This window comes from Rhinolophus hipposideros (assembly GCF_964194185.1).
Source record: "Rhinolophus hipposideros genome assembly, chromosome: 20".
Lineage (NCBI taxonomy): Eukaryota > Metazoa > Chordata > Mammalia > Chiroptera > Rhinolophidae > Rhinolophus > Rhinolophus hipposideros.
This window is the reverse complement of record NC_138066.1, coordinates 22076205-22090850: the sequence shown is the minus strand read 5'-3', so window position 1 is coordinate 22090850 and position 14646 is coordinate 22076205. Positions and strand designations below refer to the sequence as shown.

The following is a 14646-nucleotide window of genomic DNA, read 5'->3' as shown; positions in this document are numbered from 1 at the left end:
TTCCAAGTTTCCTGTCTGCCTTAGCATTCAGGACAGGAGAGACCAGAGGGGAGCAAAGGTAAACTTACTGCCAGTTTGGTGGTGCTGAGTTCTCCTTTCCTTCCCCCATCTTCCTGTTACTCCTTTCCTTTCCAAGAGAGAACTGCTCCATGCAGGTTTAATCCAGGCCCAGTAGCTGCATTCAGTAGGAGAAACAGGGTGGGTTTAGGACTGGACTGAGAATGAGACAAACAGGAGCACGGATTTACAAAAGCTGAAAAATGCTCCCTAGGGAACACTAATTTAGGGAGAAATTCTCTTCCCCCACAGCATGGTGGCTAAAAGCCTGATTCCTTGGTTTGGATTTTTGCACTCATTTTTCCAGATAAACTTTAGAATCATTTTCTCATTTAAAAAAATCTTATATTGATTTTGACAGGAATTTAGTTAAATTGATGTATTTGGAGAAAAGCAGTCTTTTTTTTGTATTGTAATATTGAGTCCTCTCTCAATTTTTTTGGGGGGGATCTTCTTTTATGATCTTTGAAAAATTTTTTTGTTTTTTAATAAAATCCTTGCATAAGCTCGGGCTAAATTTATTCCTAGATATTTTATTATTTTTGCTACTATTGTGAATTGGATCTTTTTTAACATATAAAATTGAACTGGTTAATGCTGATATATAGAAGAGCTGATTTTTGACATACTTTCTTTGTAACCAGCTACCAGACCTATATTATGGATGCATGGAATGTTACTGTATTTTATGATGTTAATGAAGTACGTTAAAAAACTCCTTTTTAAAACCAATTTTGATCAAAAAAGCAGATTTATCAAATGCTCTTTTAGCATCCCTAAAAATGACCATTTGGGCTTTCTTATTTGATCTAATAATGTGGTAAGATTTTGTTCATAGAACTTCTCCTTCAAAAAAATGCCTGCACGCATACAGTAAATCCTAGTTAGCCATGGAATAGATTGCAGAGCAATAATTCTCAAGGAAGGACTTTTACAAATGACACCAGCTGCCCGTTTTGAATTATGGACCTCTCCATGTCCCTGGAGAAGTTGTGCCACCACCACCTCCCTCCCAGCCCCCATTAGTCCAGAGAGCTACTGTTACTGGTGGCCGGGTTTTAGTCCTTGGGTGTGTGACAGAAGAGGCAAGTGAATGCTCAGTGTCTGAGACTTTGTCCCCAAACCTAACATAAAGTCCTTGTCTGCTAGAGCAAGGATCCCTGTAGCTTAGACCTGACGACTCAAGGTCTGTATTAGAAGCAGACAGACACTCCTTCCCCAAGATCCCACTCCAGCCATCTTATTCTAATGAGGACATGGACATGCAAGCCCAAGGACAGAAAGAAAAGTGGAACGAAGGCACCCTTTATTACTGAGCATCTGCTCTGTGCCAGCTCAGAGCCAGATGCTTTACACATGTGATCTATTCCTGAAACTTTATGAGGTACTGTTATGTTCATTTTACGGAGAAAAGGTCAAGTAATTTGCCCAAGGACCAAGTAGCAACGTTGTCCTTTAAAAACCAGGTGTAATTCCAAAGCTTGTGTAAACTTGATCTCTAATTTCTGAAGACTGGCCCTTAGGGATGGATCATGAGGCAGAACTAGGAAAGCAGATACTACTCCTCTGATAATGTGTGACCTGTCAGACTTGTAATTCTTTCCCTCGCCGTGAGGGATCTGTGGGATCAAGATGGAGGGCTGCTTCCGGCAGGCTGTGGAGGTCCTGGGATGGTGCCTCCCCACATGGCTCGGTCCACTTCCTGAGGCATCTAAGCTAACATGTCACCTAAAAGTGCAGTCAGGGGAATCCAGCTATTTGTCATCACGATAGCTCACGATGTGTTGACAGTATTTCTGTCTAGTGCTCTGAAAATTCAAGGAAAATAAACTCTAACATTGAGTACCAGAAGCTATTCTAAGAATTTTCCATGTATTAGCACTTTTCATCATTATAACACCCTTATGAGGTAGGTACTATCATCCCCATTTTACAGATGAGAAAACTAAGGTACAAGAGAGGTTAAATGACATTCACATAAAGCAGCAGGGCCAGGATTTAAGCCTAGGCTCTTAACCGCTACACTATACTAAGGAAGTAAAGGCCGAATGAACCAGAATAACAACTCACTTAAGTCTTATGTTGGAAAGATAGTAAGATTCTGCTCCGTGTAGATTCATCTACAAATATCAAAATCAAGTAAGTTGTTGCCCAGGTGTGCTATGGAGGTTTCTGTCTGCCCCATAATCACCTTAAGACTCCTACTTTACTACTAATACCACAAAGGAGGTGACAGTGTATGCCTTCCTCGAGTTCAGAGCAGTTAGGAATCACTGTTTCCTTTAGTGGTCATGGGAAAGGTTCAAATGCCAGTTTAATGAACAAAACCCTAGCTAGCTGTGCCAGGGTGACCCCCTCCTCCAAATTTTTTCTTTTAAATATCAAAAGAAAGTTCAGAATCTTTCTTCAAAAAAGAAAGTTCTAATTCTGAATTAGAATTCTGAATCAGAGTCAGACTGTCTACTGTTTCTGCATCAAATAAGTTCACCCTCTGTCCTCCGCCTGCCATCTTTCCTGATGGCAGCTCTACTGGGGTGCCAGCCAAGGGCGTCTGAGGGGACCTCCTGCCCCTGGTGTATGCCCACAATGCCTTGGTTAGGAGAGAGTCAACATCCTATCAAGACAGAAGCCCCTGCTCGGACTCATGGAATCCTACTGGAATTTCTAGAAACACTTACCCTGGTCTTTCCCTGCATATGTACATTCGGATGTTTTCAGAGACCTGGAAACCTTCACAGAAGCAAATGTTTCAAAAAGAAAAAAATTAGATTTTATTCAAGATAAGTAAAAGATACAAGTGATTCATCAAATGAAACTATCTGAAGTCATTTCGCAAATATTTAATCAAGGAACACACCAGTGAAAGCCCAAAGAACCAGGAATAAGCTATATAAACCACATTTTTACTTTTATGAAAAAGACAAGTAAACAAGCCACTTCCTTTAAGAGGTGTGGAGGGGGCTTCCAGGGTGGGTACTTGGGGCGTTTAGCACAGCAGCTATTTACGAGCCTATAAGGAACTGTCCCGGTATTTTAGCGACTGATGGGCTGCACCAGTGCACACTGGCTAGACGTCAGCACTGCTTGCAGCTTTCTATAAATGCAGTTTCATAATAACAGGAGATATGGGCTGACTGTCTTCCATTAGTTTATTACAAAAGAAAAATAATTCCCACAGACACAATATGCAACATTCTTATTCCTAAAACCTTGTTTTCTTTTCTTCTTTTTTTTTAAGTCTTCTGAGACTAAATACCCTTCACAACCTCCTAGTCTGCTCAGGCCGCACTTCTTGGCTCCTGGCTGCACACAGGGCAGAGGTTCCAATAACCTGGACCAGGGCCAGTACAGCAGAACCACTCTCTGAAGTGGTTGGGCTCTTGCAGAAAAATTTAAATAGCAGCTAACCCATTCTAAATAAATAGTGGATGGATTATTTCTGCCCGTAAGATTAAATCCCACATATTGGATTCTCAAACTCTGTCTTCCTGTTACCATTTGACCTCTGAAACTCATGTCTTCCTGTGACCACTTGACCCTTGGGAAGCATGGTGGAAGAGTCACCCATCTGTTAATCCTAGGAGTGCTACTTATGATCCAGATGAATCAAAACAAACAGTCAGGATATCTTCTAAAAAGCCCAGGATGGCCCTTTGGGCGGTGTCACCAGGCAGTGCCTGCACGCTGCTTATGTGCTCCAGGGCTGCTCTGACCATCTGGTCTCTCTCCTGCGGGCTGTGGGGGGCTCCCGTGTCATCTCCCTCTGCTCCTGATTTTAAAAACTGTAGGATATAGGACTGAATCATGTCTCCATTCAATTCAAGAGTTTCTTTGACGCAGGGCAGGTCTAAGGCACTGGCCAAGCTCAAGAGGTGAAGCAGCGCCTGGCAGATTTGGGTCCGGAGACTGGCACAGTACTTGAATTCCAAGAAGTCCGTGGTGTCTTCGCTCTTCTGCAAGGCGGTGACCAAGGCGCTCCAGATCTGGGCATACTGGTCAACAGACCCGTAGTGCTCTCTCTTGCCCGGGATGGAAAGAGCAGTGGCAGATCGGATGCGCACTTTGAAGTTCTTGCACGATGTCACGACTGACGTCAGGGCGTTGTAGGCCCGGGTGGTCCACGGGGCTGTTCCTAGAAAGAACCCACAGTCATTAAAACACATGGAGACTTACAAGTACGGGGAAAGGGAGAAGGGCAGAAGGAGACATACATACACAAGTGCTTAAGTTAGTTTATGTTTTAATTCCCATAATAATCCTCTGGAATCAGGATGCTGAGTGATTAACTGCAGGATCCTATGTAAGTGGCTGAGTGCTGACTCTTTCCCTAGACAAGCCTGCCACATGTTCGGGGCCCCTGCTACCGAAAGAGAAACTTTTGTGACTTTCAAAGAGACTTCTTCTCTGGGAGGATGCTGTCCTGAGGGGGTAAGTCTTGGTGGGAGGAGCATGGACTGAATTGTAGCCCCATTTGCCCTCTCAGTTGGGTCCTCCTGAGCAGTGTGCAAACTGCACAACTGTGTGCCTAGTGCTGTTAGTGCTGGCAACAGGGTATTTTACTACTCAGATTAGCATCCAGACACTGCTCTGGCCATAACAAGCCATGCATTTTATCGCAAAGAAAAAGAAAATAGTATCTAGGAAGTGACTGGGGAAGAGACTACTCAGATTAAATGAAGGCTCAATTTTCTAATTCTGAGATGATTATGCCCAGATTTCTGTCTTCTTTCCCTTCCTGTTGGTCCCAGAAAATCAGCCTGCTTTCCTCCTGGTCACGGCTACCACTCCCACTACCCATTCCATTTGGGGAGGGGGGGGGGGTTCTTATTCATCAAGATGGGCAGCAGAGTAGACTGCAGCTTCCCTAACACTCCCAGCTCTCCCAACTTCTCTGTTGCCACAAAAGACAGCCAAGCAGACACCCACCTCAACGAGCGCCAACCCTCACAGTCACCTTTGGCTCTTTCCTCAGTGGAAAAAGACATGAGCCTGCTTCTTTCTCTACCAGCTCCCAGCTGACTGGTCTGCCTGGATGCTCTTGGCAATAAAGGGGAGCAGAGCCAGATTCCCCTAACTTGATGCCAGCTCTGCTGGTCCAGAAAGGTTTTTCTTCTCCAGAAACATACCCTTCCTTATGCTCCAAATCTTGCCACAGAGACAAATGTATAAGGCAAATGCTAGCATTTACAGTGAATGGGATTTGGAGGCTCTGATCCATATGCTTAAGTGGCTATTAGCCACTGATGATACATGGAGGGGCACAGCACGTCATTACTTAGAGACAGGTGCCGTCCCTATACGCAGCATTTCACTTTAGTACCAAGGGCTCATATGCGATTTCCAATTTGTAGCCTCTTTCTCCCATGCCCGTTTTTTCCTTTATTTATTTATTTTTTTGTCCTGATTTTTAGAACGGTATATGCTCATTATAGAAAATTTAGAAAATGAAAGCAGAAAATAATCCTACTCATCATCCCATCCAGAGGCAACCACTGTTAATGATTAGGCCAATTTCCTTTCAGCTTTCTCCCTACCCATTTATTGAGATCATACCGGAGAAACAATTTCACATCCTGTTTTAATTTGCTTAACATCAGAAATATTTTCCCAGATTATCAAAAGCGTTTTATGTAATTTTAAGCGGCAATAAAATATCCCCCTGAATATATATACCATGACTTATCTCAGACCATTCCCCTAAACTTGGGTGTTGAGTATGTTTCCATTTTTTTAATACAGTGATGAATAATACCGTGAAGAAGATTTTTAATAACACTGTAGGCTGGTGTGCGCTGTCCAAAGAAGCCCTCTACTAGAAAAAAGAGGAAAACTTCCTTACCTAATGGAAGAGCAGGATTTTTAAATACATTTCCCATTGCATAACAAGCATTCCATCGGACTTTCATGGCAGCCTCAGTTAGAACAGTAGAAATTAAGGCCTGGATAGACTCCTCAATGATTTCAGCAAATCTGGGTTTTTCTATATGAGATGGTTGCAGAAAATGAAGCAAATTTCCAAGGGCCCGAACTGCATTACTTTTTACCTAGAATAAAATGTAAAAGCATTAGAAATCTGTTTTGTCAAAGAGAAGTTTCAGAAAATACAACTTCAGCTTTAAGAAACCCAAGAGGTCCTAGGTATCTTGATGCAAGGGAGCTAATGAAAAACGCACCCTGTAAGGGTGCAAGTTCTCAAATCTCTGCAAGGTATTACGTGGTTAACGTTCTGAGCCATCAGAAAGGTGAAGTTCCATCAAGTTCCTCACCCTGATATTTTTAGTGCTAGATTGAACTTCAGAAAGATCCATCTTCCTCGAGTTACAGAGATGGCACGTAAAGCACAGGGGCAACAGGACACTGCTGGTTTGTAGCAAGGCTGGGAGGAGAAGCTGGGTTTCATAATTCCAGGCCAATACTTTTCTATTAAAAACTTTTTTCTTTTTTTTTTTTTGCTTTGTAGCATACTAGAATCATCTGAGGGGGTTCATTTCTAAAACCAATTCTCTGGCTCTATCCCCAGAAATGTTGATAGAATTAGTCTGAAGTAAGGCTCCCCAGATTTTCAGAACCACTGTACTAAATTAAGCACTTGGTATAGGTCAGGTACTATGCCAGGTGCTTTAAGATCTCTCAGAGCCCAGTGAGGTATAGGTAACAATTTCCGTGTTATAAATAAGGAAACTGACCTTTAGAGAAGTTAAATAATGCACCAAAGGTCACCCAGCTACTAACGGGCAGGCTAGGATTTGAACCATGTTTGCCTGACCCTAAAGCCCAGGTCTATGCTTTTTAAACTTATCAGTGTAACGGGATATTCAAAACTAAGGGCTGCTCATCTTTCTGGCTTGTCAAGTCAACTTCAAGATTTTTTTGAAAAAAAAAAATAGATTAATATTAAACCAACATGGACATATCATGTAGCAGTATTACAAATGGCAGTGATATTTTTCATGAGACAGGAGATAGTAAAGAAACTGTACAAGATGTGGCGTGGGCCACTTTCTAACCTAAGTACATGCTCCATCTCCTTTAAACGAAAACACCTGATGGAGAGAAACGGTACTACACTGAGCATTCACGGGACAAATCCTCGCTTTGTTGTGGGCCTACCTTGTCTTTATCCTTGGTTGCTTCCATAGCTGATCGCAGCATCTTCAAGAGCAGGAGACCAGAGAACTCTTCTTGGAAACTTGGGTCTGCTGTTTCCCTGTCGCAGCCAAAGCAGGCCCAGGTTTAAAGGGAAAGCCCATGTAAAATGCGTATGTATATACAGATATATTCACTTAGCATAACTATAAAAACTTCAGGAAAACAGCTTAATAAATCTGCTCACCTCATACCAAGACCTTACAGCTTATACCTTTTGACCTAGTAGGTCCACATTTACATATATATATGTATGTATGTATGTATGTATATGTACATACAGAACAGCTTACTAATCTTACTACTTGAAGGAATATAAAACAAAACAAAGCAGGAAGACTGACTACATAATATGGGGGGATTGCTGCTAATTCTTTTATAATGGGATCAAAGATTTCCTCTTGAGACCTCAGCCTCCAAAGTCACCCAAGGAAAACGAGTTCAGTCACCTACATGTTAACAATCAGGGTGTCTGTCAGGTTGCCCAGGGACCAGGCTGCTTTCGCCCGGACATTCAGAGACTTGTCTTGAAGTGACATCAATACAGCATTTGCTGTGTCTGCAACAAATATGACATCCTATAAGATAAACAAACCAAAACGCTATAGTTACTTAAGGAGTTCACACCACTACCTTGGAAATTCTCAAATTTTATTTTCAGATAACACAATAAGCCTTTATCACAAATTTCTATTTGGAAATCAAAATTCATTTACTCAATCAATTTACTGTTCTTATATAATTTGGACATTAAAATCCCAGGATGTTAAAATCCTAGGGGAAGGTCGCCCATGATTTTGGTTTGTGCTATGCACACCCTGAGAAGCATATGGATTTGCTCTTGTAAACATCTTATGCCCTGGCCTGTGACAATTATCTATGAATTCTGTATTTGAACTGATGTCCATCTTGAGAAATGCTGTTGACAATGAAATGCATTTCCAAAACACATCCTATTGATTTACACACTTCTCAGTGAGATAAATGTCACAAGTAAGAGTGAGATAAATGTCACAAGTAAGAGTGAAGGAGAAATTTATTTCCTCTTAGTAAAAACTCTATCAGCATTCTAAATTATTACTATTATCTCATTTTTAATGTCTCATCTCATTTTTTTCTAATTATTCATTAAACATTTACTGGGCACGTAGGGTCCTAGATATTGTGCTAAGCAATTAAAAATAAATGAATTATAGATATTATCATATTTTAGCAGCAATTAAGGAAACCAGAGTACAAGGCAACTTAACATCCTTTACTGTCCAACTCAGAAGCTCTGTATTCACCAAAAAAAGGATTGCTATGGACTACAAAAGAGGCCCTGAGGAGCTACGTAGGCTCGCTCTGACCTGTCTGAGACAGGGGAAAAGCACATAGACTCCCAGGGCCCGCGAGGCTGCAGCCTTCACTAAACGGTTCTTGCTGTCGTTTAGCCCAAGCAGCATCGTGATGCACAGGACCTGCCAGTCACTCTGCAACGAGACAGGGGGCAAAGGAAAAGCAAGAATGAAATAACTGTGGGTCGATATCTTTGACAAGTGACAGACATGTCTGTGTTTGAGTCCATACTCAGGAGCTGAGACCTGAAGGTGATCTTGGTGGAGACAAAGGTTCAATTCAGATCCAGTGAGACCTGAGCACAACTGTGTGAACTAGGTCATTTTATTCTCCTACTTCATTAACACTGCCTTCTTTATAAAAGCTAATTTATACAAATAAGAACAGATGCAAAACCACTGAGGACTAAAGGAATGGAGCAGTTTGCATCCCATGTGTGTTGGGTACCAGCTAAGTATTTTCACATACTCCATATTATCACTCACATCATTCCCATTTTACAGATGATAAAGCAGTTTTCGAGTAGTTAAGATAATCAAGGAGCCAGAATGCAGAAGAGCCAGGATTTAAACCCCAGTCCTTCTAACTTTTGGATGCGAAATCGTTCTGAAATCTCTCTGACTTTAAAGCCCCCCTCCCCCCACTTCTACCACTTGCCTTCTAAGCACAGGGAGGAAACGCTCTCCTGAGACATGAAGATTTTAAGTTTTCCCATTGCCCTCTCCACACACTCAAGTAGAATAAGCACCTTTTCCTCAGAGATGATGTTGAACACTGGTTTAAAATGAAAACAATACATAAATAAAAATCCAACTCCATCTCTGATGCTCAGGGCACCATGTAAAGATGAGAAAACCCTCCCAAAGTTACCGGCAGATTGCTGAAGGCTTCTGGCAAGATGGACGACAGGGCGTCACAGGCGCTGGCCTGCAGAGTCGGGTGCTCGGAATCCTGCAGGGCTCTGGGTAAAGGGCCGTTCAGCATCACGGTCCAGAACAGCACCACCTGCAACAGGGGCATAGTTAAAACCACAGCCCAAGAGCAACAGTGGAACCAAGGTGAGGCTGAAACTACCCCAGTGACCATAGTACGTGAAAAGTTTTTCCTTACAGCAAGCGGGAACTTTCTGTAAATGCTTTTGCTAGTTCTTCTTCCACGGCAATGAGAGGCCTTTAGAAAACACCTAACTGAATCCTTCCATTTTATTCATTAGGAAACTGTTAAGCAGTCAGCTACTGTTAAGCAGTAATTGTTATAACAATGGGGAGGAGGGTGAAGACGATGACAGTAACAATAACAGCATAGCAGCTAATGTTTTCCAGAGAGTTTATGATATGCCAGGCATTGTTCTAAGTGCTTTACACATATCAGCTCATATCATCCTCAGCACAACTACCTGAAGTATATACCATTATCCCCATATTCACACAAGGAAACGGAGACACAAGACATAATGTAACTTGCTAGTGGGCAGCAGAGCTGGACTAAAAGCCAGATCGCTGACACCCAAATAGGGCTCTTTCCACCTGATCCCTCACAGGCAGAGATCAGGCTCCCAGAGAGCACGGGATCCAGAGGCAGAGCTGGGGGTGAGTCCTTCACTGCCGCTTCCTGTCTCTGCAATCTTGGTGGAATCACTGAACCTCTCTAAGCTTTAGTTTCTCTTCAGTAAAACGGGGCAAAGACATCTACTAGGCAAAGCTTGTGTGATAATAAAACGTAGCACTGTGTATAAAGTTCCTAGCACAGAGCTTGGTGCATAGTGGAGACTTAAATCGAGCAGTACGCTCTATATGAAGCACTTTGAAGAATTATCTCACTTCAAAGCCCCTCAAGGTAGGCATCTGAAGAGTACCTTCACCAGTTTCCTTCCCAGGAGTTATAACAACCTTGGGATTTCACGTCCATTTGCAAGTCTGTCTGGAATTTTGGTGACTCCTCCGCCTCAGGAGCTAGTCCTCAGTTTTACATGTATCCAGTGCACCCGCTCAGTCCTCCCCACAATCCTAGCTCCTGGAAACCCCGTCTGGGCCCTCCTCGCCCCAAGCCACAAGAATGTGGACAGCGGTGGTAGGCAGGCTCCAAGATGGCCCACAACATTCTTGCCTCCTAATGTTTCGGAGGCGGTCTGCTTCTATCCTGACTGGGGCTGGCCTGTGTAATCAATAGGATGGGTGGTAATGACACTGTGAAACTTCTGAAGCTAGGTCATAAACTCCCTCTCCCTCTCCCTCCCTCCCTCTTTCCCTCTCTCTTTCTCTCTGGGAGACCTGAGCCAGAACCACCCAGCTAAGCTGCTCTCAACTCCTTTCCCAGAGAAACTATATCAGAGAATAAATGTATATTGTTCCAAGCTGCTAAGAGTTCAGGATAATTTATTTACTCAATGATAGATAATACAGAAAGTATATCCCTTTTTTACAAAGGAAACAATACCTGAGTGCGAACAGTTAATCTTGCCCAAAGTCACTTGACGAGCAAGGGGAGAAGTTTGGATTCAAACCTAGGTCTCTCTGAAAACTCAACTCATCTCCCTGGGAATGGTGACATTTCAGCTTTAGTAGCACACTAAGGAAGGGACTAGGGCTACACATTCTTAATTCACTGCAAGGATGATGGAAACTGGGTAGGGAAAAGAATAAGCAGGACGAGGAGGGCAGAGGGAGAAGATATCACTAATGTTAAGTGGATTTTGTTCTTGGCACTAAGTAGAAGCCTTTTTTGGTGAGGCCATGTGTTCCTCCTCCAATGAAGAAGTGGCAAAGTGTGGGGGCAACAGAAACAACCTAAGAGCGCATGAATTTTAAAGGAATCATGTGGAGGGGTGGATGGTGAGGGAGTTAAGGGGATTAACATTCATTGAACAGCTAGTAATTGTCAGCATCTTTACGTTTCATTCAATATACCATGAGCTCTATGAGTTTTTATTTCTCTTTACAATGAGGAAATTATGCTTATAATCACCTATGTATTCAATGGTGCTCACTAGATTTGGTCTCATGCCTTCTGATGCTCGACCCGTGGCTCTTTCCACCATTCCAGTCTGCCTCTTGGGCAGATTGAGTAACCAAATTAGGTTTATGCAGAAGAAATATTGTTGTTTGCATTGCCAGTTGTATGTTCCACATAGTCCTACCATATACTGAACTGCAAATAAATCCTATTCGTGCTAGAATCTCATCATCATAGATCATAAACCGTCATTTTTGACACTGGAAGAAACCATATTGTCTACTCCACTTAATCACTGAGCCGCAAAATAAAACTGACTGAAGCACTAAGAAAAGAGTCCACTATGAATTGACATTTACTTACCACGGCGACTGGCACTCGCTGATCAGGTGCTGTGGTAGAATCGGGTTTATACTGTTGTATTAAGCCCGTACCCAGTTCTTCCAGAAGCTGTCGAAATAAAAGAAACAGATTATCAGAGCAGATTATTAGAACTATGGAGGTAAACGACCACCCACCTCAGTTTGGAGATTATCTTAGATCAAGGGTGAAAATAATTTCCAACTGCTTTTCTTTCTTTTCTCTGTAACTTCTATGTCAGAGGCATTCTTTCCAGGAGCAAAACCACCAGCTATATACCATACTGTTACTTTCTTACCCAATCCATTCTTTGGGATTGGGTGAGTGTATGACCTCCCTGCCTCAAACCTCCTGAAGAAACCTCAGAACTGCTGCACATGCGGCACCAGGAAGACTACAAAGGGGAAAAAGACAAGCATGTGGCTTTTAATGACAAGTACCTTTGCTCCATGAAGCTGAATAGATGGATCTGCTTCCCCCATGCACTTGCAAATCACCTCTCTCAGCTCCATCAGGTAGACCTGAGCCACTGAAAAGTAGCCCCGTGCCAGATGAGCTAATACCTGCGAAGAGAACAGAGCATTAACCCCAAGGCCTGAATGTAGGGCTGCAGAATCCAGAAAAGTATTTCAGAAATCACTCACACTTAACAAAGAGCTGAATATGATGTTGAATGAAATGAAGAACAACTATGATCTTCGTTTTATGACTAAAATCAATTAACTACATCATATAATTTATATGGTGCTTTATAATTTATAAAACGTGTTTCATTAAGATTATCAACATTATCTTATTTAAGCCTGGGCAAAAATGTTTGAGGTAGGTGTTCATTGGATATTTCTGCTGAAGAAACTAAGGCTGGAAAAGTTAAAGGTTAAAAAGGTTAAAGGACATGTTGAACATTAACCAAAAGGAGCAGGAGACCCCAGAACTATACCCATGTCTTAGATCATATGTGTGTACAGAAAAGGCCAATACTTTAATCTAGGGTTGTTTTCTTCCTTTGAAGGAGCAATTATATTTTGTTGTCTCTGAGCAGATATAAGACCAAAGAAAAGTTTATAGAGAATGAAACATTTATTTAACTTTAAGTTGTAAAAATCAAAGATTAACTATACAATTTCTTTCAGAATTACTATATAATAATTATATCCACATGCCATATAATACCTGAGGTGACTAAAATGTCCTCCAATGAAAAGGAATGAACCTGACATTTTACAACCAAAGCCTCCATCCCCACCAAAACAAAACAGCAACAACAAACAAAGCACTCACACTGACAATACGACTCCCGCTAACATCACTGACATGTGATTCACTTTTACATTCCTTTCACAGACTCACTCCTCACCGACACCCTACGAAGCAAAAATAACTGCTTCCATTTCAAAGATGAGGAAAGGCCTACCTGTAAGGCCTCCAATCGCATGGGGGATGGTACATAGGAGCTTCCTGCTACACACGCGGCGTCAATACCCAAGCAGCAATCCTCCCTGGGAAGTACAATGGTGGAAATGCAAAGTCGAATGAGCCAGCAGGGCTCTGAAGACCCCTTTGGTGGGCTAACTGAGGCTTCTTCCAAAAAGGGCCCTGAAGGAGCTTTCTTCCACCAATCAGGAGGGCTGAGGTGAGGAGCTGCTGAATTGCTATTGCTGAGTCCGGAAGAACAGGGCTGTTGTAAAAGGAGCTGGACTTCAGGTAAAGGTGCATGAGTAGACACTATAGCTCCCAAGAGCGTGAGACTTGACACACGAACATTAACGTCTATCAAAAGAAACAGTAAGAACCTATTACCATGGGAACAGCTGGCATCAGGACCATGGTTATCCCTGCCGGCAGTTAAGAATTATGGCATTCTTATTTAATCTGAATCTAATTGAACCTCTAGACCTAACTTCTAGTTTACAAGAAATACATGGGACAGAAATACAAGTTAAATAACATTATAAAGAAACAAATCAGACAAATTGAGAATGTGAGACATTCTGTAAGACACCTGGCTTCGACTTCCAAAACTCAGTATCATAAAATAAAAAAAAGGTGGAAATTATTCTAGATTTTAAAAGGCTTAAGTGACATAAAATTTAAATGCAATGCATGAACCTTGAATGAACGTAGGTTTTTTTTTAAAAAAGCAGTAAAAGACATTTTGGTACACATGGGGAAATTTGAATGCAGACTAGATATCAGATGATATTATGGAATCAAGGTAAATTTCTTAGATACAAGGATGGTTTTGTGGGTTTTAGGAAGTGGTCTTTATTCTCAGGCAATGCATGCTGAAGTGAAATATCAGGTCTGTAATCTACTTTTAAATGGTTCAAGGAAAAATGTCCATATAAATATGTATGTATATAAAAATATACATATATACCCACACATGTATACATACATACACAGATACATATATGTAGAAAGAGACACAGAAAACTAATATGACAAATATTAATAACTATTAAGTCTAGGCAGAGGAATACAGATGTTCAATGTACTAGTCTTTCAAATTTTCTGTGGGTTTGAACATGTTAATAATAAAAGATGCTGCAGGACAAAGCCAGACACTTGAAGGGGACGGGACCTCTGAGACATGGTCCACTCCCCTGTTTACAGATGAAGAAAAGTTGGTGCAGTGGAATAAGCAGGGGACTGAGCCAGGAGACTTGAGTTGTTTTCATCTTACTTCTGCCATTAACATGGTAAGAGATCTTAAGGCAAGATTTATCTTTCTGGTTCCCATTTTATTTACTGACAAAAGGAATGACTCAGACTTAGTTTACACACGCATCA

The 14646-nt window shown here is 41.8% G+C and overlaps 1 protein-coding gene across 7 annotated transcripts in view; it reads right to left on the bottom strand.

Annotated features, from left to right (window-relative positions):
* Window positions 1-2799: 2799 nt before the first annotated feature.
* Window positions 2800-14646, bottom strand: part of HEATR6 (HEAT repeat containing 6) — a 31063-nt gene continuing 19216 nt past the window's right edge. For 5 of the 7 annotated variants that reach the window (XM_081028136.1, XM_081028131.1, XM_081028135.1 and 2 more), the window contains 9 exons: window positions 13268-13623; window positions 12294-12416; window positions 11857-11943; window positions 9412-9546; window positions 8553-8675; window positions 7657-7781; window positions 7168-7264; window positions 5897-6101; window positions 2800-4189 (listed from right to left, as the gene is read on the bottom strand). In XM_081028136.1, the coding sequence (XP_080884262.1) occupies window positions 3648-4189; window positions 5897-6101; window positions 7168-7264; window positions 7657-7781; window positions 8553-8675; window positions 9412-9546; window positions 11857-11943; window positions 12294-12416; window positions 13268-13623 (1793 nt within the window). In that variant the 3' untranslated portion in view covers window positions 2800-3647. The remainder of the gene's footprint in view (window positions 4190-5896; window positions 6102-7167; window positions 7265-7656; window positions 7782-8552; window positions 8676-9411; window positions 9547-11856; window positions 11944-12293; window positions 12417-13267; window positions 13624-14646) is intronic. The other 2 variants (XM_081028132.1, XM_081028133.1) reach the window with 1 other exon arrangement.